General features: G+C 35.4%; 1 protein-coding gene across 3 annotated transcripts in view; it reads left to right on the forward strand.

Annotated features, from left to right (window-relative positions):
- The window catches only part of RPGRIP1L (RPGRIP1 like), a 100,267-nt gene that overhangs the window by 2,615 nt on the left and 73,972 nt on the right, over nucleotides 1-23,680 (forward strand). For all 3 annotated transcript variants that reach the window (XM_007459458.1, XM_007459459.1, XM_007459457.1), the window contains exons 2-7: nucleotides 379-470; nucleotides 2,441-2,585; nucleotides 9,074-9,372; nucleotides 12,619-12,721; nucleotides 14,041-14,184; nucleotides 23,071-23,176. In XM_007459458.1, coding sequence (XP_007459520.1) covers nucleotides 386-470; nucleotides 2,441-2,585; nucleotides 9,074-9,372; nucleotides 12,619-12,721; nucleotides 14,041-14,184; nucleotides 23,071-23,176 — 882 coding nt within the window. In that variant the 5' untranslated portion in view covers nucleotides 379-385. The remainder of the gene's footprint in view (nucleotides 1-378; nucleotides 471-2,440; nucleotides 2,586-9,073; nucleotides 9,373-12,618; nucleotides 12,722-14,040; nucleotides 14,185-23,070; nucleotides 23,177-23,680) is intronic.

Consider the following 23,680-nt stretch of genomic DNA (forward strand, 5'->3'; position numbering starts at 1 on the left):
TTTTTTTTTTTTTTGTGGTACGTGGGCCTCTCACTGTTGTGGCCTCTCCTGTTGTGGAGCACAGGCTCCGGATGCGCAGGCCCAGCGTCCGTGGCTCATGGGCCCAGCCGCTCTGCGGCATGTGGGATCTTCCCGGACCGGGGCACGAACCCGTGTCCCCTGCATCGGCAGGCGGACTCTCAACCACTGCACCACCAGGGAAGCCCGAATGTAGTATTACTTTTAAAATAGAAGCTTTCATCTTCTTCAAGCAGCACATGTGGTCAATAAGATGTCCATTAAAGTTCTAGTGCCTTATTCATTTTATTTGGTTCATTCCATTGCACAGTTAATGTTACAACTTGGAAAGATTTTATTTGAATTTTCTTCTCTCCACAGATACACAATGTCTGGTCCAACTGATGAGACTGCAGGAGACCTGCCTGTGAAAGATACAGGTCTGAATCTCTTTGGAATGGGAGGGTTACAAGGTACAGCCAGCTGTTATTTATTACCATTATGAACTTTGATCAGTAACTTCTTTACTTTTAATTTAAAGTATTTCTGATATTCGTACAAACAAAGCCATTTAAGTAACTATATAGTCTTGATTGGACTAAACAAGAATATGGAGAATTTAGAACAACATATGGTATTTTACTGCATGCATCAATTATCAACAGCTCATAGAAAATGTAAAATCCCCCTCTGTTCTGATAAAGAATTGTTATAAATCATCTTCTTAAAATTCCACACATCAGTAGAAACGACACAGAGAGTACCAAGCCTCCAAACCAAATTGCCTGGTTTAAATCACATTCGCCATTAAAATGTTTCTTTAGGCTTAAATTTTATATGAGAGGAAATGCCATATTTAAACATTTTTGCCTTTCAAGTAGAATATCTCAAAATGGTTTGTTAGCCAAGTGCTATTGACTTTGTTTTATCAAATTAATACACGTTAGAGGTTTTCTTTGTCCTTTTATCACTTAGTGGTTGCTATAGAGCTAAAAAGCACTTTCAAACTGAGAAAGAAAAGGACTGCTTTAAGGAACAATATACAGTGTAGAGCTGTGTTTTTGTTTGTGTGTACAGTGTGTCAGCCATTCTGTCATTCCGTAACATTTGTCATTGAGAAGGCTGTGATGTAAAATATATTCCACTAAGGCTTCTTCATACATTTGTTAATCAAAACACTGCAAGTGGCCACCTTGAACTACCACAGAAAGGTGGTCAAAATATCGTTCATTGAAAAAGATAAATTTGACTATACAGCTTTTACTGTTAAAAGTAAAAAGAATGGGGGATGTGGGGTATATGTATTACGTATAGTTGATTCACTTTGTTATACAGCAGAAACTAACACAACAGTGTAAAGCAATTGTACTCCAATAAAGATGTTAAAAAAAAGTAAAAAATAAAAAACAAAAATTTTAAAAAGTAAAAAGTATATATAAGGTTTTTTTTTTTTTTTGCGGTATGCGGGCCTCTCACTGTTGTGGCCTCTCCCGTTGTGGAGCACAGGCTCCGGACGCGCAGGCTCAGCGGCCATGGCTCATGGGCCCAGCCGCTCCGCGGCATGTGGGATCTTCCCGGACCGGGGCACAAACCCGTGTCCCCTGCGTCGGCAGGCGGACCCTCAACCACTGTGCCACCAGGGAAGCCCTATAAGCTTTGCTTTAGATCTTTGATGGAGTATCAGGGATTAAAATACAAATAATTTTAAGTGTACAAGGCTATTTTTTAGTATTTGATACCCTAAGTTCAAGTCTTGCCCTCAGTAACCGCCTCATAGGGCTTTAATCTTTGTCCATTTGTCCCTTGTTTCTTTTGGAGGACTGTTGAAAATTGACCAGCTTCACAGGAAAATAGCAAATTTAAGCATATGTAAAAAAATATATACACACATGCTAAAAGGTGTAAAAGTTCTTTAAAAATATATGATAGCTTATAAATGATTTGTGAAGGTTTTTGTTTGCTTGGTCTTACAGATTTTATTGTTTATTTTCTATAAGCCATAGCTCAGAAAAATATCTTAATCATATTGTTATTGTTATAACTCTTGCCTTTGAAAAAAATACTTACAGATACCGACTTTTTATTTAGTTTTTTCAACATTCAGCATATAAATTGAAAAGTCTTTATTGAATAAGAGTTGCATCTTTCATTCTTATTTGATGTAAGTTCCGTCTTGCATTGTTATTTGAATACATTTTTTGAGTGGAAACGATTGTTGCTCAAATCCTTAATATTGCATATGAAGTATTAACAGCAAAGATTTTTGTTCTTACCTCCAATCAGTGGCGTGAACAATGCTATAACATTTTCTAAAGCAGTCTTAATTGTAGGTCACAAAAAAACCTGAGATGAGCGCATCAGAGATTATATTAATATCAACAGTTATTGTGTTTAGAGGCTATTTTAAGTAATCCTCCTATTAATTACCTTGGCATTTTTGCAGAAACTTCAACAACACGGACAATGAAGTCTCGCCAGGCAGTGTCACGTATCAGTCGTGAGGAACTGGAAGACAGATTTTTGCGTTTGCATGATGAGAACATTTTACTTAAACAGCATGCCCGCAAGCAAGAGGATAAAATTAAAAGGTTATGATAAAAAGCTTTTAGCTTTTTTTCCTGACTCTGTAAAGTTTGGAGGATATGCTTTTCTATAAACTTAATTGAAAACCCCACCTTGAATCCTTTTTGGAGCAAGGAAGGTTATAAATCAGTACAGTTTTTAAAAATGGAAAATCTTACAAACAAGGATAATAAACCAAGAAGATTATGAGTGTTTATTATGTCTGAAGTTGCCATTTGAAAGAAAGAGCTAATAGCTATGAGTGCCATGAGTGTATCGTATCTCTAAATAACTTTTGCTTTAATATTTATAGTTTAATAAGCAAATGGCCAAAACATCTGTTTTCTAAGCGTCTTGATTTTAAAATGAAAGTTTTAAAAAGTAATTAGCTACTCTAACTTGTTAGGATGCATGTTCCTTTAAGATTTGGCGTTTACTAATGAGAACATCACCTCACTATCTGGAACATATTTTACTTTGCTTGGATTAACCTAGAATCTGTATTTATTTCAAAGAATCTATTGTTTCTGAGGAAACAGGGTCACTTTTGTATGCAAAAAATTTCTGCAGGGATTATTTCTTAAGAGTAGATAGCTTTCATTCTTTCTTGTTCAGGAACAGTGACTGTCTTCTGAATGTGTGGCATTAAAAGTTCATTCTCATTTGTGAGCATGAACAGATCTGTATTCATATTCATGTTCTAGGTTCAATGGAAAGGTGAGACAACGATTGAACAAAGAAGATAGGGGGTTTTTCTTCCGCTTGGAACTTAGCCTCTAAAGGAGTGATTCTAGTCAGTTTCTATTCTGTGGACTTTGTTTTAATGACCCACTGACCTGCTTTGTGCAGAGCTTTTACTTTGAGTTGGTTTTTGAGTCGTGATGATGGCTTTTTTCAAGACTCACTTGCCTGTTTCTTTTTCTGACCACTAACACAGCCATCACCCTGTCTGAATGAGGCATTTAGTCTGTGACCGCTGAACAGTTTTTTTCCTTTGTAAACCTAATTGGTCAGTAAAAGAATTAAATTCACAGCCTTGACCTCATTAGTAATTTGTCCTAGCCAGAAAATAGAAAACAACTTAATAATGAGCTATGTAGTTTAATGGAAAAAGGGACTGGGCTAGGAGTCAAGTGATGTGCATGTGTTCTTTGTCTCTCTGCCACTCGCCTGTGGTATGTTCAAGCCATTTAACCTCCAGGAATTTTATTTTACTCAGCCCTGAGGGTAGTGATCCAATGACCACTATGACCCAAAGCTTTCATTTCCTTCTCAGTTTCACACCACTGACACTACCTAGATACATGGATAAACTACCTTTAAATTTATCCTTAAGATATAATTAGAATCACTTACTTTAGTATGAATGTAGATTTGATAAACCACCTTTCTAAAGAAGTACTCAAACTTTACCCGATCACTTATTTCATTAATATAAAATAATCAAATGAAAATTATTGCTATTACTGGACAAAAAGATGCAATCTTACCTTTCTTGGCAAAGCTTACTTGCATATCTTTGAAGGAATTTTAAGCCTCTCTATGGATGTGCTCTTCTTGCCTTAAAAATTGGAGTTGTTTGTTTTTCTCTAGATGATGACTGCTTTTTCATATTAAATGTCTTTTTTTTTGCTTCATACTTTTTTTTAACATCTTTATTGAAGTATAATTGCTTTACAATGGTGTGTTAGTTTCTGCTTTTTTTTTTGCGGTACGCGGGCCTCTCACTGTTGTGGCCTCTCCCGTTGCGGAGCACAGGCTCCAGACGCGCAGGCTCAGCGGCCATGGCTCACGGGCCCAGCCGCTCTGCGGCATGTGGGATCTTCCCGGACCGGGGCACGAACCCGTGTCCCCTGCATTGGCAGGCGGACTCTCAACCACTGCGCCACCAGGGAAGCCCCAGTTTCTGCTTTATAACAAAGTGAATCAGCTGTACATATACGTATATCCCCATATCTTCTCTCCCTTGCGTCTCCCTCCCACCCTCCCTATCCCACCCCTCTAGGTGGTCACAAAGCACCGAGTTGATCTCCCTGTGCTATGCGGCTGCTTCCCACTAGCTAGCTATTTTACATTTGGTAGTGTATATATGTCCATGCCACTCTCTCACTTCATCCCACCTTACCCTTCCCTCTCCCCATGTCCTCAAGTCCATTCTCTACCTCTGCGTCTTTATTCCTGTCCTGCCCCTAGGTACTTCAGAACCATTTATTTTTTTTTAGATTCCATATATATGTGTTAGCATATGGTATTTGTTTTTCCCTTTCTGTCTTACTTCACTCTGTATGACAGACTCTAGGTGCATCCACCACACTACAAATAATTCAATTTTGTTTCTTTTTATGGCTGAGTAATATTCCATTCTGTATATGTGCCACATCTTCTTTATCCATTCATCTGTCGATGGACACTTAGGTTGCTTCCATGTCCTGGCTATTGTAAGTAGAGCTGCAATGAACATTGTGGTACATGACTCTCTTTGAATTATGGTTTTCTCAGGGTATATGCCCATAGTGGGATTGCTGGATTGTATGGTAGTTCTATTTTTAGTTTTTTAAGGAACCTCCATGCTGTTCTCCATAGTGGCTGTATCAATTTACATTCCCACCAACAGTGCAAGAGTGTTCCTTTTTCTCCACACCCTCTCCAGCATTTATGGTTTCTAGATTTTTTGATGTTGGCCATTCTGACTGGTGTGACGTGATATCTCATTGTAGTTTTGATTTGCATTTCTCTAACAATTATTGATGTTGAACATCCTTTCATGTGTTTGTTGGCAATCTGTATATCTTCTTTGGAGAAATGTCTGTTTAGCTCTTCTGCCCATTTTTGGATTGGGCTGTTTGTTTTTTTGATATTGAGCTACATGAGCTGCTTGTAAATTTTGGAGATTAATCCTCTGTAAGTTGCTTCATTTGCAAATATTTTCTCCCATTCTGAGGATTGTCTTTTCGTCTTTTTTATGTTTTCCTTTGCTGTGCAAAAGTTTTTAAGTTTCATTAGGTCCCATTCATTTATTTTTGTTTTTATTTCCATTTCTCTAGGAGGTGGGTCAAAAAGGATCTTGCTGTGATTTATGTCATAGAGTGTCCTTCCTATGTTTTCCTCTAAGAGTTTTATAGTGTCTGGCCTTACATTTAGGTCTTTAATCCATTTTGAGTTTATTTTTGTGTATGGTGTTAGGGAGTGTTCTAATTTCATTCTTTTACATGTAGCTGTCCAGTTTTCCCAGCACCATTTATAGAAGAGGCTGTCTTTTCTCCATTGTATATTCTTGCCTCCTTTATCAAAATTAAGGTGACCATATGTGCGTGGCTTTATCTCTGGGCTTTCTATCCCGTTCCATTGATCTGTATTTCTGTTTTTGTGCCAGTACCATACTGTCTTGATTACTGTAGCTTTGTAGTATAGTCTGAGGTCAGGAAGCCTGATTCCTCCTCCATTTTTCTTTCTCAAGATTGCTTTGGCTATTTGGGGTCTCTTGTGTTTCCATACAAATTGTGAAGTTTTTTGTACTAGTTCTGTGAAGAATGCCATTGGTAATTTGATAGGGATTGCATTGAATCTGTAGATTGCTTTGGGTAGTAGAGTCATTTTCACAATGTTGATTCTTCCAATCCAAGGACATGGTATATCTCTCCATCTGTTTGTATCATCTTTAATTTCTTTCGTCAGTGTCTTATAGTTTTCTGCATACAGGTCTTTTGTCTCCTTAGGTAGGTTTATTCCTAGGTATTTTATTCTTTTTGTTGCAACGGTAAATGGGAGTGTCTCCTTAATTTCTCTTTCAGATTTTTCATCATTAGTGTATAGGAATACAAGAGATTTCTGTGCATTAATTTTGTGTACTGCTACTTTACTAGATTCATTGATTAGCTCTAGTAGTTTTCTAGTGGCATCTTTAGGATTCTCTGTGTATAGTATCATGTCATCTGCAAACAGTGACAGTTTTACTTCTTCTTTTCTGATTTGGATTCCTTTTATTTCTTTTTCTTCTCTGATTGCTGTGGCTAAAACTTCCAAAACTTCTTGAATAATAGTGGTGAGAGTGGACAACCTTGTCTTTTTCCTGATCTTAGAGGAAATGGTTTCAGTTTTTCACCATTGAGGACAATGTTGGCTGTGGGTTTATCATATATGGCCTTTACTGTGTTGAGGAAAGTTCCCTCTATGCCTGCCTTCTGGAGGGTTTTTATCATAAATGGGTGTTGAGTTTTGTCAAAAGCTTTTTCTGCATCTATTGAGATGATCATATGGTTTTTCTCCTTCAGTTTGTTAATATGGCGTATCACAATGATTGATTTGTGCATATTGAAGACTCCTTGCATTCCTGGGATAAACCCCACTTGATCATGGTGTATGATCCTTTTAATGTGCTGTTGGATTCTGTTTGCTAGTATTTTGCTGAGGATTTTTGCATCTGTGTTCATCAGTGATATTGGCCTATAGTTTTCTTTCTTTGTGACATCTTTGTCTGGTTTTGGTATCAGGGTGGAACTGGCCTTGTAGAATGAGTTTGGGAGTGTTCCTCCCTCTGCTATATTTTGGAAGAGTTGAGGATAGGTGTTAGCTCTTCTCTAAATGTTTGATAGAATTCGTCTATGAAGGCATCTTGTCCTGGGCTTTTGTTTGTTGGAAGATTTTTAATCACAGTCTCAATTTCAGTGCTTGTGATTTGTCTGTTTATATTCTCTATTTCTTCCTGGTTCAGTCTCAGAAGGTTGTACTTTTCTGAGAATTTGTCCATTTCTACCAGGTTGTCCATTTTATTGGCATAGAGGTGCTTGTAGTGATCTCCCATGATCCTTTGTATTTCTGTGTGTCAGTTGTTGCTTCTCCTTTTTCATTTCTAATTCTACTGATTTGAGTCTTCTCCCTTTTTTTCTCGATGAGTCTGGCTAATGGTTTATCAATTTTGTTTATCTTCTCAAAGAACCAGCTTTTAGTTTTATTGATCTTTGCTTAAATCTATGTCTTTCTTTTGAATGTAATCTCTATCCGTGTGAAAGTCTTTGTGTAACAGAAGATTCAGATATTTAGGTTGACATCTCATTTAAATGGCTCCCATCTTTCTATGGATAAGCCGTTTGGTGGGGCTCAGGGTCCTAAAGGGCTAGGTAGAGTGTGTGGTTCTGTTGGGCTACGATACCTGCCCAGATTCCTCAATGATATATCCTTCTCTGGATTAGGTGGAAAAGGAACTAATCCATTGATTACTTTACTAGGGTGTTTGTGGTACTCTTGGATCTTGGTTTTTATTATCCTATATCCTTTATAAAGCATGTTTAATGGATGTGCCTCAAGGGAAAAAGAAAACAATCTTAACTGATTATGTTATGCATAGCTTTCCCCTGATGCTGCATGCTGTAGGCCGAGTAGCCAGAAGTGTAGATAGACATGTATTACTACTGCTTTTACTGAGGACTCTGCTTAGGGCAAAAAAAGGTTGTTCTGTGACATCCCAAAGCTATTAAGGGTTTTTTTTATTTCACTTTTGTTCTCCTAAGTAAAAGCTTCTGTCCATAACCATGCTAAAATAAAGCAAACCCCCGTTTAAAGAAAAATGAAGTGTGTTTTTATTTTCAATCTCCTGTCTGGGTCTTTATAAAAATAGATTCAGTATAAACTAGAATCAGCTATTGAAGATGTGCGACCAATTTTGTAAAGTCTTGAACTTGTGTCTCTCATCAAAGCCACCTTTTCTTTCTTGTACTGCCAAGATTTTTCCATTCACTGTCAAGCATGTTTTCCGTACGTGTATATTACATCACCCCCGTGTGCCCTTTCTGTCTTTTGTTCTGTCTAACCAGTTTTTATCAAAACTTAAAAGAATCAAAGGTATAAACTCCTGAGATGTCAAAAGCACAATGTATGTCTAAATTTAAAAGTACCATTGAAATAATACTTTCTGTACCTAATTAAGTTCTACCATTAAACAGGCATGTTTCTTGAGCACTAAGCAACATTTAATGGTGTATTTGGGTTTCTTTTGAATTTTTCATTGGGCTTTTAATATGTATGTATCTATGCATTTTAACATTTTTATATTTGTAATATGTCTTAATCCTAGAGAAACTGAAAACAATACATCACCTAAATGCTGCATAGTCTTAATATAATTTTGAAAAGTTTTAACTTACTGTGGCTTGCAGATATAACCCACCATATCCACAATCTGTAGCTACATTTAAGTGCATACAGCATTCCTACATAAGGTCATGCGTTAAAAATTGCATTTGAGGAACATATGGAGTAAATATGTGTCCTCTCTTTACTAACCTTAAATGATAAGCCTTAGGAAACTGTTATTTGTCAGTGCTATAAAGCAGATTGTTGCCCAGTGGTTTCAATTATCATCAAAGGATTCTTCACAGGCAGTAATAGTTACATCAAAACCTGAAATTTATTATTCAGGTTCTGCACTGAAGTCTTCACAGTGATTATGTTCCTTTCAACAGAATGCATTTTATGCTGACTTCTCACATTCCTTTTCATCTTTTTATTATTTCCCTAGAATGGCCACCAAGTTAATACGGCTAGTTAATGACAAGAAAAGATATGAATGGGTTGGTGGCGGCCCCAAGCGGCTGGGAAGAGATGTGGAAATGGAAGAAATGATTGAGCGGCTGCAAGAGAAAGTTCATGAGCTTGAAAGACAAAATGAAGTCCTCAAAAACAGACTAATTTCAACCAAACAGCAACTTCAGGTCCAGGGTCACAGGCAAACTCCGTACAGTTATGTGCAATCTCGTGTTAACACTGGGCGTAGAAAAGTGAATGAAAATGCAGGCTTACAGGAATGCCCCAGGAAAGGTAAAATAAAGCTTACATTAAATCCTAAATTTAAGTTAATAACTTGTTTTACACACACATACGTACATACACACAGAGTTTTATTTCTGTACTATTCATGTTTTTGAGTGTCTTTAGAAAGAGAGATCATTTTTTCACTTTTTGATAAAATCACATTAACATGAAGATCATTTTATATAAGAATACTAGATCATGCTCAAATTTGTCTAATAAAACATTGACATTTGTTTAGTAAAACTATTCGTCCTAACTAATAAAAGAAGCATGTATGAAACTACATCAATTACGGGTTTAGTTTAGTTTGAGTTGGTTTTTTATATTATAGATGGAAATCACATTGACTCAGGCAAATAGAGAAACCACTAATTTGCTCATATGGTCACACTGTTGTTCTGAAGGATCACACTTAGGTTCTTTGTCCAAAGGCCTTCTATAAATTTTACAGAATTGTTTAAATCTTCCTCATTGTGTGGAGGCAGCTTGACAGTGGAGTGTGCACATAACTAGGGGTTTAAAAAGTTGGGTTCTTGCTCCTCTGCTTACTGTCTGGTGACCTTGGACAAGTCTTCTAATCATTCTGAACTTGAGTTTTCTTTACACATAAAATAAAAGGATTTAAGCAAGCGACCATAAAGGTCTCTTCCATCTTCAAAAAATGATCATTGGTCAGTCGCTCTTCTCATCTTGAAAATGAATCACCTAAAACCTACCCAGCTTACAGAGCAATTCAGCTGAATATAGAAGACTCAATACTGTAGACAGAACCTAAGTATTTCTAATGAAAATTCCCAATTCCCTCCACCCACAGACAAACTTTATTTATAAAGAAGCAAAAAGTCAATAAATATTTTAAGGAATACTTTTTTCATTTCAACTACTAGGGAAGGAAATCGAATTTTAGTTCTAGTTCATCTTTGTTTGGAACGTGCTCCACTTAAAGACCAAACATTTTTAGGGAAATAAAAGAATCATGTAAAACTTTCAATTCATTGAGGGAACAAAAAACACCATCTGAACAGAAAAAGAGAAAAATTTGTTCTATTTTTCTCTCCAAGCCAAAATGTTAACACTATATGTTCCCTAGACAGAGTTCCTTTGAAGTCAGTAAGGCCTCCACAGTAGGCAGGAGGCAGCTCCAGGATAAAAGAGCTTGGCTACTCCTAGCTATGTGAGATTAGCAGTAGACTTTGAATATAACCAAAGTAATCATAATGAATTATAAATCAAAAATACATTCTGCTGCTAATTAACTTTTTATGTGGAAGAGAGCACTTGACTTCCCAGAACCTCATTTTCTACATCTGTAAAATGGAACGATAACACCAGGTTAGAAGAAAGGTCAGGAGATGGTAGGTCCACAACAATATATTTTACCTTTAAATAGTCATTTATCCTCTCTGAACCTTAGTTTTGTCATCTGTGACTACAGTTGGGCAAGATGATCCCTGTGGTCTGCAAGGTCTTTTATGCTAAATAAAAACGATGCCCAAATATTAGATTAACATGGCAAGCTAATCTAGTGCTATGAATTGCTGTTTAAATAGAAGAGTTTGATGGAAGTTTCTCCTTGTAGAAGAGCCGCAGAACAGAAGAGCCTTTAAAATGTTACTTACATAGATTAATTTCTCCTTGTATTTACACTGTTAGTAATTCAGAACTTTTTCACTGTTTGGTACAGAACCTAGGACACAGAAGTTGCACAAAGGATTAAATAGTAATGAATACTTCACTAACTTCTTTCTGTGTAAACCTGAGGTATCATTATCAAGATTGCTACCTTAGTAGCCTTAATAGACTCTTCAAGACCGCCTTTGAGGCTGGGACTTAGACCAGAGCTGTCAGAAATACCGCAGCCTGAGGGGCTGGGCAAGAACCCTGACCCTCTTGGGCCACAAGCAGTCTTACCCCCCAAAGCTGCTGTACAAATATTATCGTTTCCTATTTGTACCTTGTCAGGATAAAGGATAGAAAGTACTGGCTTAAGGTGTGATCAGTGTAGTGTAGAAACAATTCTTATTGTGAAGAACCAGTAGAAAGATTATAAAGTATACGTTTTAAATATAGCCATTGGAAAATCACCATGAGACTGTAAGTTTTAAGATATGTTTTGAGTATAAGTGGGTTTTTTTTTAATTCTAGTAGTAATGTTTAGTTTTTCCTTGATTTATGTAGGAAAAGCTTAAGAATTAGTATTACTGCCAAAATAATATAATTGGCAAATTTTAACACGGTAAACTATTGTAATGTTTTAGGCAGGGCCTGTTCCATTCTTTACTCTGGATTACAGCACTAAATGTTGAAGGTTTTGGAAATAGCAAATGATAGTTCCATTTTTCCTAATTAAATTTCTCATTTTTAAAAAGTAAACTTTTATAAGGAGAATGAGTTTTTTCTGTACCTTTATGTCTGGAACTATTCTCCATTTTAAAAATCTAAATTATTTGTCGTACTTCATTTACCTAAAACTAATAGCCTAATTATAAGTGTAAAGTAACTCCTATAATTAAAAGAATGTCTCATTTTTAACAATGGGACCAGGCTTGTAAAAATTATTGTAATTTACAGTATTTACAAAATTATTGTAAATTACAAAAATTGTAATCATTTTTATAAGAAAAGTTATATTTAAGTGCAGCAGCAAAACGTTTTATTTAAAGGAATCCTATTGATGATCTCTTCTCAAATTACCTTTGTTTAAATATGGATTTTCTTATTGAGGTAGAATAAATCAAAGTACAGGAAATATTTTGACTTAACGCTCACAGTATCTGTGAATCCCACAAATGAAGATAAGGTTCAAAATGTAAGGTCAAGGGCTATGAATGAGTAATTTAAAAATCAAAAAACCTTTATCAAAAATACTCAAAAAAAATCACGGTTTTGAAAACTTTTTCCTTCATACCTCAGTTTATATTGTAAAGACCTGTTAAAATTTTGGTTCTTTCAGAATTTACTTTGGAAGTTCTAAATCTAAGTTGAATAAAACTATTTCTGGGTAATTTGGTTTCCATAGTAGAATTTGTTAAATGAGCAATACTTGTTGCTGTGTTTTATGTAATGCCAACTGGTGGCTGAGATCTAACAGTTCCTTTGGCAATGTATGTCTGATTCTCTGTACTGTGGAGCACATATCTCTCAGTACTTAAGAGACTTTATTGTATTGCATATTTCCTTACGATAGCAAGTCAGGGGTCCTTCTTTTCTAAATAACTTCACTAATTAATAATTTTATTAATTTATTTTTAGGTATTAAATTCCAAGATACAGATGTAGCGGAAATGCCGCAACCCATGCCTACAAAACATGGCAACATTTTACTCGAAGAAGCCAGAGGAGAAATAAGAAATTTGTATGTATTTTTTTTGTGGTCATTTTAGAACACTGTATATTGATCATGTCTTTTTTGATCCCTCCCTTGCCTTTATTTTAAACAAAATTGGTTTGTGTACAAATAATTTGCTCCATTAAAATACAGCTAGATCTGTGAGGTAAGAACAGATATTATATAACATCTTTCCAGTACAATGAGGTAAATGAAAAACTTAACCAGTTGCCTCAGTGGAAGCGTTTAGAGAAGAGTCCTCTTGAGTCCTCTTTATTATAATTTCCCCCTCAATGGAATGGCATAAAGCCCAGTCATTTAGAATAGTATAAGCTTTAGAGGCAACATTTTCGTTCTCAGAAGAATTACAGGTAGTTTTTTTTTGTTTTGGGGGGTTTTTTAGATCATGAATTAATTAGCCTTTCTGTGGTTTAAAAAAAGAAAAAAGAATTGGAGGGAGTGGCTTAAAAGTTTGGAGCTATCAAATACATATGGATTTCAGATTTTGTTTCATGCTGATTCTATGGTACCGCATTCTTCATCATACTGTGGTTTCAAAAAAGTTACTTCTGCCACGTTTAGCTTACTTTTCCAGTTAATCAAAGCCTCATGGTGATCTCAGTGTCTGTAAGTCACACAAATGAAGATAAGGCCTTCACCTGGATCATCAAAAAGTAACAATTCTGAATGAGGAGAGAAAGCAGGAGACAAAGAGTATCATACTTTAGACAGCTGCTTAAGAATAATATTGGCTTAAATTTTTACTTTTGAATATTTTAAATACCAGTTACAGTAATGATTGCCTGTGAAAGAATAAAACTAAAAGACTAGACCTAACCTCGTTTCCTGTTAGTCAGTGGAATAGCAAGGGTTCAGACCAGTCCTGAGGCTTGGTACACTGGGATGCTGCCAGACATGGTAGAGATAAAATATAAACCAGAGACCACTAAGTTATGTTTTGCAAACTTCTTGCCTTCTCTTTGTGAAGTGTTAATTTGGGTGGTATAGGCAGGTGTGCCTATGAAAGAACAAAGGCACATAAATTATCTGAAGACCAGATCACAGAGTACTTAGTAGGTGACCAATAAATACTGCATTGAATTGAACCACAGTCCAGTCCATTGCCTAGGACATTATCTTATATAAAGCAATACCTTGAATTCTTCCATATGTACTTCCAATTTATCACATTTAATCTGCTACTATTTCACTATGTGCCGGGGCATTTAAGCTAAAATTTTAAACTTTTGCTTGCCCTTTACTATGAAGCACTTTCTTTGTACTGCTCTTATATACTGCAGATTTTCCCTCAAGCTGCAAATTCTTGTAAAGATTCTTTATTTCAGAGAAAATGTTATTCAGTCACAGAGAGGCCAGATAGAAGAGTTAGAGCACTTGGCTGAGATCCTGAAAACTCAGTTGAGGAGAAAAGAAAATGAAATTGAGTTATCTCTTCTTCAGCTTCGAGAACAGCAGGCTACAGATCAAAGGTATGTTAAAACAGAAATATCACTTTGATAAGGTCAAAATTAGTTTAAAATACTTTATCATGTGCCATAGAAGGATAAGCCTACTCTATTTAAAAATCATGTTTTTACTTAACATTCTTCATATAAGCCTGCTCTAGACCTACTAACTGCTATCAACAACTGAAGTCTAAGGGCATTTTTCCCTAACCTACTCTGCCTCATCTTGTTTCCTCTGCTCATTTACCAAGCGGGTAGGAAGTTCTGATACCATTTGATTGTACCTACCAAGAAAAATATGTGTGACAAGGACTCAGCTGTTAGCATACCTTGTGAATAAGCCCAACCTTATTTAAGTGTTTTTCCCAACCTTAAAAGGTAGTAAATTCCATAATACAGTACCCATTTTTTTCATCCCATAAAGATGTTACCTCTCCTAATATTCAAAGTTTGCATCGAATTCTGCTGATTGTTATGGGTGACAGTGGGGCCCTTCAGTAGTCTCCTTGCTGCCTCTTCATTTTTGATGTTTGATAATATATAGTATTTTCTTTTCCGTCCTTCTTTGTCATTTGTTGGTTCCTAATGCCTCTTCCCTCATTTTGTGCTTCCACGTTGTGCTTCCAACAAGATTTTATCTTTTTTCCATATTCTTCCTTGAATTATTTTCTTCCTTTATGGCCCTTTTCTTTTTGTTTGGAACAAGCATACTCAAAGATATGGAGAGTAGTATATTGAAATCTCATGTACTCATCTCTCAACTTTAACAATTATCAACATGCTAACCAATCTTGTTTCATCTATCCCTTCACCTTCATTTTCTTTAATTAATTAGCCCCTGCCAAATATCATGTCATCACACCTGTAAATACTTCAGTATATATTGCTGTCTGATAAAGAATTTTTTTAATGTAATCACCGTGCCATTATCACACCTAACAAAATTAACAGCAGTTCCTTCATACCATCTAGTAACTAGTTTATATTCAAACTTCTGTAACGATGACTTCCTGCTGTTTGAATTGGAATCCAAATGAGGTCTACACATTGCATGTGATTGTTATGTCTTTTGTCTCTTTTATTTCTCTCTTAATATTTTTTTAAACCAGACCTAGATCCTCTATTTGTTTTTCCCTTACCAAGTGTGATATCATACCTATGTGAGTAGGTTCTCATTTAGAAAAACCAAGTATGATTTTCCACTTTCTCATTTCAGAATCAGAGTTTACTTCTTCCACAAACAAACCTTACATAGTTATATTTGAAAAAGCTAAGATGCATAATAGAAGACTTGTTTTAAAAAAATAAAGTGGGCCAAAAATATATGAAAAGCTTTTTATTTCAAAGATTTAAAAGGTTAATATTATCTCTACTAATTTGTGTTCCTAAAAAGTTATGTGTAAAATTAAATTTTGTAATGAAATTCTATGTTTAGTGGCATTAATATGCCCTTCTAAGTGCAGGGCAAAAGAAAAATGAATATTTTTGAGAATTATATTTGTAATAGGGAATGTAATTTGAACCCTGGCTTTGAACCAGGGTTTTAAATACCTAGGAGTTATCCACTTTCCCCCTAAGAATAGACCTAGCCTTCTTGGAAAACCAATAAATGGTTCCTTATTAGGAACAGTGCTGAAGACCCCAAAACTGAATATGATGATCTTAATAAATTGCCAACAGCCATATTTAAAATATTATCTGAATATAAAAATTCTGCATTAGGCCAGGCCCAAGCTTGGAGCCCATTCTTCAACAGCTGAGTACAAGGTTATCAGACTACTTTCTCTGTTGTATTTCTTAAATTCCCAAAGAGTAAGATCAACCCTGTGTTGGCCGTTCCTTCTTCCAAAGGAATATGATCATCTAAGAACTAGAGTGTTGTGTTAGTTGAAAGGGAAATCCAAAAGTCCTTCAGTCCTAGGACTAGAACAGCTGAAGAACTAGAGTCATAGATGGGTCTGCATATTTTCTAGTATAAGGTATTTTCAGCAGAAGACATCAGCATATACACATAGAAGAGTTTACCTTAAAAACTAAACTAAGGCTAACCTTAGGGGATTATGTTATTCACTCCATAGCAGTCTATTTTTTGTCACATCAAGAATTAGAAGCAGAGACAAAATAAGTATTATTAAAGAAGCTTTTGTTGCAGAGGCCAAAGAATGAAAGCAATTTGTACCCTACCTTACAGATTTTATAAAATTGAAAATTATTGGTTATTTGCTTAGAAGGAAGGGTACCTATGGTGAATAACATATTGTTTCTTGAAATATAGTTGTTGAAAACTGAAGAAATGACTTCAAATAAGGGTCTTCAAGTCTTTTTTTTTTCTTATATGTTTACACATAGCTCAAAATTTTATGTGTAACAGAAATTTTTTTGAGACTAATGGAAAACTGTTGAAAAATGTTGGGGAGAATATAAAACTTGGTATAATTTACTGTAGAGAAAAATCACAAAATGGAAAACATATTTAAACTTCTCTTTCATGGATACATTATTTCAGATTTGAAATTCTAGAAGTCTGATCTGAATGTTGGACTCCTTGTTCTCAAACATGAACCTAACGTAGTTGTAATCTTCAGAGTGCGGTGCTTGATATTTATGGCAAGGAGCCTTTTCATAGAATATTACAGAAACTCTTCGTAGTATGTGTTTAATAGACCAGTTTGGTTTGGCATCAGCTTGACATAAACTTTTGGTTATCCAAAGCCCTTAATTGCTTTGAAGTAAAAGCCCAGTGCTGCTCTTTTTTATTAAAATCATGTCTTTTCCTGTTATTGTGGTCTATTTTGGAAGACTGAGTTGTGATTTTTGCATATGTTCTACATAATGCCTCATTAGCAAAAAATCTTGTATCATTTACAAGTAGCCTGAATGTCTGTGTTGTTTTGAACAAAAATCCATATTAAAATTTAAACAATATAAAAATGCACATTTTCTGCTTATGAAAAAGGCCATCTTAAATTAACTGCAAAGCAGTAATCAGTGAACACATGTACATGAACATTAAAATCAGGATGATTTTACCTTTTACTGACTTTTTCAACTCCAAAAATATTTATACTCTTACCAAATGTGTAACTAGTTTGTACTAAGTGTTTTTTTAAGTAAATGTTAGGGTGTTTACCTTCTTAATTAGAAATCATGTAAGTGCCATAATGTCCCAGTGGAGGAAATTTAACCCGTAAATATTTCAGACACTGACTTGCCCCCTTCCCTTTGGTTGACAGCACACTGTCAAGTCATAAAACACAGAGGCCTTTTGCAGCCGCACAGTATACAAAGCAGCTTGGCTTTAGGGGCTCCATCTTTCCAGCTGTGCACAGACGCGGATTACTTCCTGGCACTCAAAATTCTTCCCCAGCTTTTCATTTTGAAAAATGGCAAACCTACAGCAAAGTTGTAAGAATAGTAGTGTGAACACACATACCTTTCACCCCTTGGCATGTTTGTGAATGACACAGCCTGTTCTGCATTCTGCCCACTCAGGCACAGGCCCATTCCCCTCCCTCCCCCTCTCTCCCACTCTCTCTCTCTGAGAGTTAGGTGCATGTATCATGTCACCCTCTCTACATTTCTAAGCACCTTTTAGGAACAAGGACATCTTCCTACATAACCACAGTACAGCTATCACACATTCAGGACATTTCACAATGAATGCAACAGTAGTATCATCTAAATACACAGTCCATATTAAAATTTCCTAATTGTCCCAATAATGGCCTTTATAGCTGTTTTTTTAATTGCTATTTTTGTTTTGTTTTTTCTTAATTAATTAATTTATTTTTGGCTACGTTGGGTCTTCATTGCTGCACACAGGCTCTCTCTAGCTGCGACAAGCGGGGGCCACTCCTCTCTGCGGTGTGCGGGCCTCTCATCACGGTGGCCTCTCCCATGTGGAGCATGATCACCAGGTGCGTGGGCTTCAGTAGTTGTGACACACGGGCCTAGTTGCTCTGCTGCACGTGCCCGAACCTGTGTCCCCTGCACTGGCAGGCAGATTCCCAACCACTGCACCACCAGGAAAGCCCTGTTTTGTTTTTCTTTGTTTTAATCCCATATCCAATCAAGTGTCATGTATTGTATTTAATTGTCATGACTTTTAGGTTTCCCTTATTCTAGAGTGGTTCTCCCGTCTTTTCCAGCCCATTGATGATAGTTTTGTAGAATGCCTCTCAATTTGGATTTGTCTGATTGCCCAGCCCCCTAATTTAGAGGGCACATCTGGCTCTTGGATAGAAGGGTAACTGGGGCGAGGGATAACCATGCAGACATTACTATTATACAGGGAGGTGATCTGTCATTTTTAAAAAATATATCCAACAAGTTCCTACTGTTGTTTTGAATACTTTAAAATTTGCCTAATGAAAAGTTATCGCACTCAAATACTATGTCTTTTATCCCCAAGTTTTTTATTATTAATATTATCTAAGTTTTTTTGTGATAGCTGCTTGGCATGTTTCCCAAGCACTTTATTTAAACCACAGAAATTAATAGTAACTAGTGTGTTAGTGTGTATGTGAGAGTGGAGAGAAAGCTAAAACTTAGGAACATCCCAGAGAAAGGAAGCAACTTACAAGAGTAGGAAGAATTTCTCTCTTTAGACCTGGATCTCTCCCATAAGAACTCTGGCCAGATTCTTCACTTCTCTAAGCCTCATTTAGCTACCTTAACTGTGAAATGAAGAGGTTGAAATGAGTAAGTGGTTCCCTACCTTTTAAAACCAGATGCTTTTATCCCCAGAGACCTTGGTATTCTGAAAGATTTTGCCTCCTAAGTAAGCAGTGTGTATTAATTTAATAAATTTGTATTTTTTTCATCCAAGACCTATATCACGCTAATCATTGCTTCTGATAATTGTGAAATAGCCTGTATTTTGCACCGATTTGCTATAATTCTATCCAAAAGTAAAAATATAAAACCTTTAGTTCGCTTTTACAGCTTAATTGCCAGTGAGTCTACATTTCTCATTGGGCTTTTTGATATTTTTAATATAATTCTCAAATTCCCATTACTAGTCAGAATCCATTAAACTTGATCTTCAAAATGGCCCCTTAAGAAGATGAGCCAGGATTTGGGTTCTTCCTGTCCCCAACCCGTCCTTGGGAATGCTCCCTCCATTTTCAGAAGAGTTTATGTACAAATGTAGAAAGCTCTACATAACTGTCCCCCTCCATTCCTTGCGCATGTTTAAACATAAGAAAATATTGAGTTCTGATTTATATTTTGACCCAACACCACAAGAAAAATACAATCCAGAGGCAAATAAACATACACATACAAACGTTTTCCTTTATGCAATCTTAAATCAGGGAGCATTATTTTCATCTGTGAACTAAAGCAGCAGTTTTGAGCAAAGTCATTACCTTTCAAATAGACTTCGCTTGGCTATTTTAGCGAAGCTTATTCCATTTAATTCACTAGCAACCTCATATAATTCTATTCATAAGTGATACCTTATTGTTATCTGTGTATCCCTAATAAGAGCTATGAATGACCTACACTTCTCTCAACAATATACTTAGAGAGTCTGCCACTGTTCCCCAAAAAAAAAACTGTAGAGTTTTTTTTAATCCTAAGATTGTTTTCAACCTTATCCCCCAAATTTAGTTACCCTAAAACTGTTACTCAAAAAGAACCTCTTCGTTCTACCTCATAAATATCTTACCTAACAACTTTCCAGAGTCTCATAGCCTACCTTTTGTATTCTAAAACCTTCCCTTCTAAATGGTGTTAAAGTACTATATTACAACATTTTTTGCCTCAAAAAAATCAAGAAGCTTTTTTTAGCATTCATAGTCCTTACTGCAGCAAAGAATGAAATGTTGATGGGGGTTGCGGCAGGGAGGAATTGTGTGCCTGGGAACTGAAGTATTAGAGACTTTCACTGGAGCAAAGATTTTGGCTTCTTAAGCTTTCATATTAGACTATACATTACATAGCACCACTGAAAGTTTTTCCTTCTTCAGTATATCTGAGGTTTTACGTTTCTGGATTTATTATGGCACCCAGTAGCAAAGCTGGAGTCAAGTGTTTTCAAGGCTTCCATTAGAAATTCCTCTTTCAGAGTTTATTGCTTGACTGTTTCAAATTATATGAGAGAAACTTGGCACATAGGTTTTTGAGCTGGATTACTTTTTTTCAAGATAAAATCTAATTTATTTCAGTTTGTTTTTAATCTTAGAGATGGGCCAACAGCTCTTCTCATAGTTTTAGAAGATTTGAGCATAATTCTAAATAATGTCTGTTAAAAAAGGAAAAGAAAAAAAACGCATTTTCCAACTTAATTTTTTATAGTGTTTTTCAAAATCCTTGTTGAAAAATATGAGAAATTTGTTTTTACAAAGCACTTAATTAGTATGCTTGATATCCCTTTGCAGATCATTTCACCATGTGTAATGCAGCATGTATGAATTGGTACATGACCATCAGAGTTCATCTGAATGTTTTTACTATGCATTGTTCTTTCTGTTCAAATGTCATCATCCTGAAGATTTGATGTTCCCTTCATAGTACATGGAACAGGGCAGGAAAATACTATGTGGAGGTCACATAAAATATTGCTCATAAAATTAGCCCTGTCTGTTCTTCAGAGGAAACCAACCTGAGGCCTTCCTTCACATGCAGAGAAGTCTAGGACAGGCCACTTAGCAATGACTCTAGCTCCCTCTTGCCTCCAACATCCTTCTCACTTTGCTGTGACAGCTCCTTCCCTCTTTCCTCTCTCACGTACACCCTTGTTGTTTTACCATATTTCATCTGTGTAAAATGTTGATTGGCAGGTTTCAGATGATTTTTCATTGCACACCTTCCTGAAGACCAGGCCACATTCATCACAATGTTGCTTTTAACTTTTATGTACTTTATGTCATTGACTCTGCACTTTCAGCTTAACAGCATTGTTGCCATCAAAAATATCCCATCATAATAACGACTATTATGTATAGAAGCCCTAAAACCGACACTTTAAAGTAATTGTTAAAGACTTGCAGGTGTTGTGTCATCCCCAAATAGGTGTACTCTCTAGCGAACTGACTTTTTATTTAAAGTACTGCATTGTTATTGCTCTTTTATAAATACTACGTCTGTTGTATCTGTGCCCACTCTTTGGGCATCATTAGTATAAAATACTAAGTCAATATTCTGAAAAGTTTAAACTCCGAGGACTTTAGAAAAATATTCAAGAAAGCATCCACCAATTAGACCACTGAAAGTTTTTGCAACTTACTGGCCTTTGCCTTACAAAGAAAATTAAAAATTAAAACCTGCTGTTTCTTTGACCCTATGTGACTGAAAGGCTTGTTGGGCTTAATTTTTTGTTAATGTCATCAAGTAATAGTTACTATTCAAACATATCTCATGTATATATCTTTTTGAAAATATTAACATGCTTAAAAACAAGTAAAATAAAATATCAGGTACAGCTGAAAACGTAAGAAGAGGTTTGAAATTACTTGAATAGTATTCTATCCTTCTGTATCAATAAATGTCACTCACTGTTAAGCAGTCAAACCAAGTAATTCTGGGGAAAACAGGTAAGTTCTATTTTGACTAATAAATATGAAAAAATATGAATATTTTCTTGAGATCTATTCAAAATATATTTTCCCTTCATCTTATTATTTTTTTTTCTTAGTGAGTAAAAATAATACTGAGGGGAATATTGGTGAGTGTACTGTTGAATGTGTGCTCAGTACTACTAGATAACATGTTTTAGACACATAATTATTTTAACATTGTGTTAAGACTGTACCTGGGCAAGATCCAGGTTCTTGGACTTGTTTATCTTCTGTGTGAGGACAACTAACTGTTCGATGCCAAAATACAATGAACTTTCAAATATCAAAGAGGAAAATTAAGTATTTCAGGTCCTCAGCTGGTTTACAGATGTGTGAGCTTTGTAGTCCATTTTCTGGTTCCAGTAGGGCGTTGTGACAATTTTTCCAATATGTGTATACTAGATAAGTTTTGGAAGTAAAATTACTTACTTTAAATACTGAAATAATTTTCTGAACTTAAAATTTTTATGTTTATTTTTCTTAGAAAATGAAGTCTAAAACCAAGCTTCACAATTTTTAAAATACTTTTGAATGTAAAACGTATTAAATTAAGGAATCTTTCTCTGTCAGGAAAATAAATGCCTTTTGAAAACAGGTATTCATTTAGATCTATGATTAACCTTTAACAAGATCTTCCTGTTAAATTGTACATTTGCTTTAATCTCAGTAGGAAAAATACAAACTAGTATTGCAGCATATAGAGTTTCTATATACCCTGTGGACGTTAAATGATCTCTTACAGCTAAAGGCACATCTGCAACATATTTAAATGCCAGCTTTGGGCATTATTAGTATAAAATGCTAAGTCACTTTTTCTGGAAATATTTTGAAAAGTCTGAACTTCAGGAGGAAACTCCAATAAATGGTAATCTTATGATACCATTTGTTTCGAGGGAGTGGTGGGAAGATGAGTGGCTGTATGGCATATTTTTCATTTAGTGAAAAATAGTATGATAGTCCTCCTTCAAATAAGTCTGAAGTTTGGTGGTGGAACAATGGCTGTGCTAAAGACTGATGTCCTCTGTACCGAGTTTAAGGACACTATAAAATGATATTAAATTTATATTATCAGTCATTGTAGAAGTGACAAAAGTCGTCAAATTTGGGGCTCCCTTCAAACTCTGAGAGTCTGTGCATTTATCAAAGTTCAAGAATGACTACTGGTTGGTTTTAAATAATAAGTCTATCCTAAGTGTATAATAAACTAAAAACCTCAGTGACTGATATGCAAGTGTGTAAATTTTTTTCTATGTAACATTCAATGAAAAATTGTAGTCCCACCACAGATTTTTTTCCTTTTGTCTTGCATTTTTTATTCTCTCTCTTTTTCTTAAATACATCATTGAAGGTCAAACATTCGGGACAACGTAGAAATGATTAAGCTTCATAAGCAGCTAGTGGAGAAAAGCAATGCTCTTTCAGTAATGGAAGGAAAATTTATTCAGCTTCAAGAGGTACCGTGATAATTTATTTTATTATGGTGATACATAGATACAAAGGTTCGAAAATAGTGTTCAACTTTTTTTTTAAGTAGAATGGTCGTAACACTAAAAAGTAGTTTTTAAAGATTGCTCTTTTTATTCTCAAGTGTCTATAATTTCACTTCCTGTATGGTTAGCTATTTATAACTTAATAACTAAAGAAATAACTAACTGCTTGGACTTTCTATAAATATCTGTGTCATCTTAAAATAATAAACACATTTATCATAAAGCATCTCAGGTCAAGAAAATTTATTTTTAACTCCTTTTATCTGGAATCATATGGGCACATAACACTGAAGGTTTAGATGTATTTGCATATATCTTCAGTTCTAAGCATTTTGAAATATCCAAGATAGATCAATGTTAAGAATAGATTAATAATCAAGTTTTGTTAAATCTTTTTTGATATGTGGTGTTTTGTTTTGTTTTGTCACTACCAGTATCAGAAAATACTTGGATACCCCTCATGTCAAC

This window comes from Lipotes vexillifer, unplaced genomic scaffold (assembly GCF_000442215.2).
Source record: "Lipotes vexillifer unplaced genomic scaffold, Lipotes_vexillifer_v1.1 scaffold342, whole genome shotgun sequence".
Lineage (NCBI taxonomy): Eukaryota > Metazoa > Chordata > Mammalia > Artiodactyla > Lipotidae > Lipotes > Lipotes vexillifer.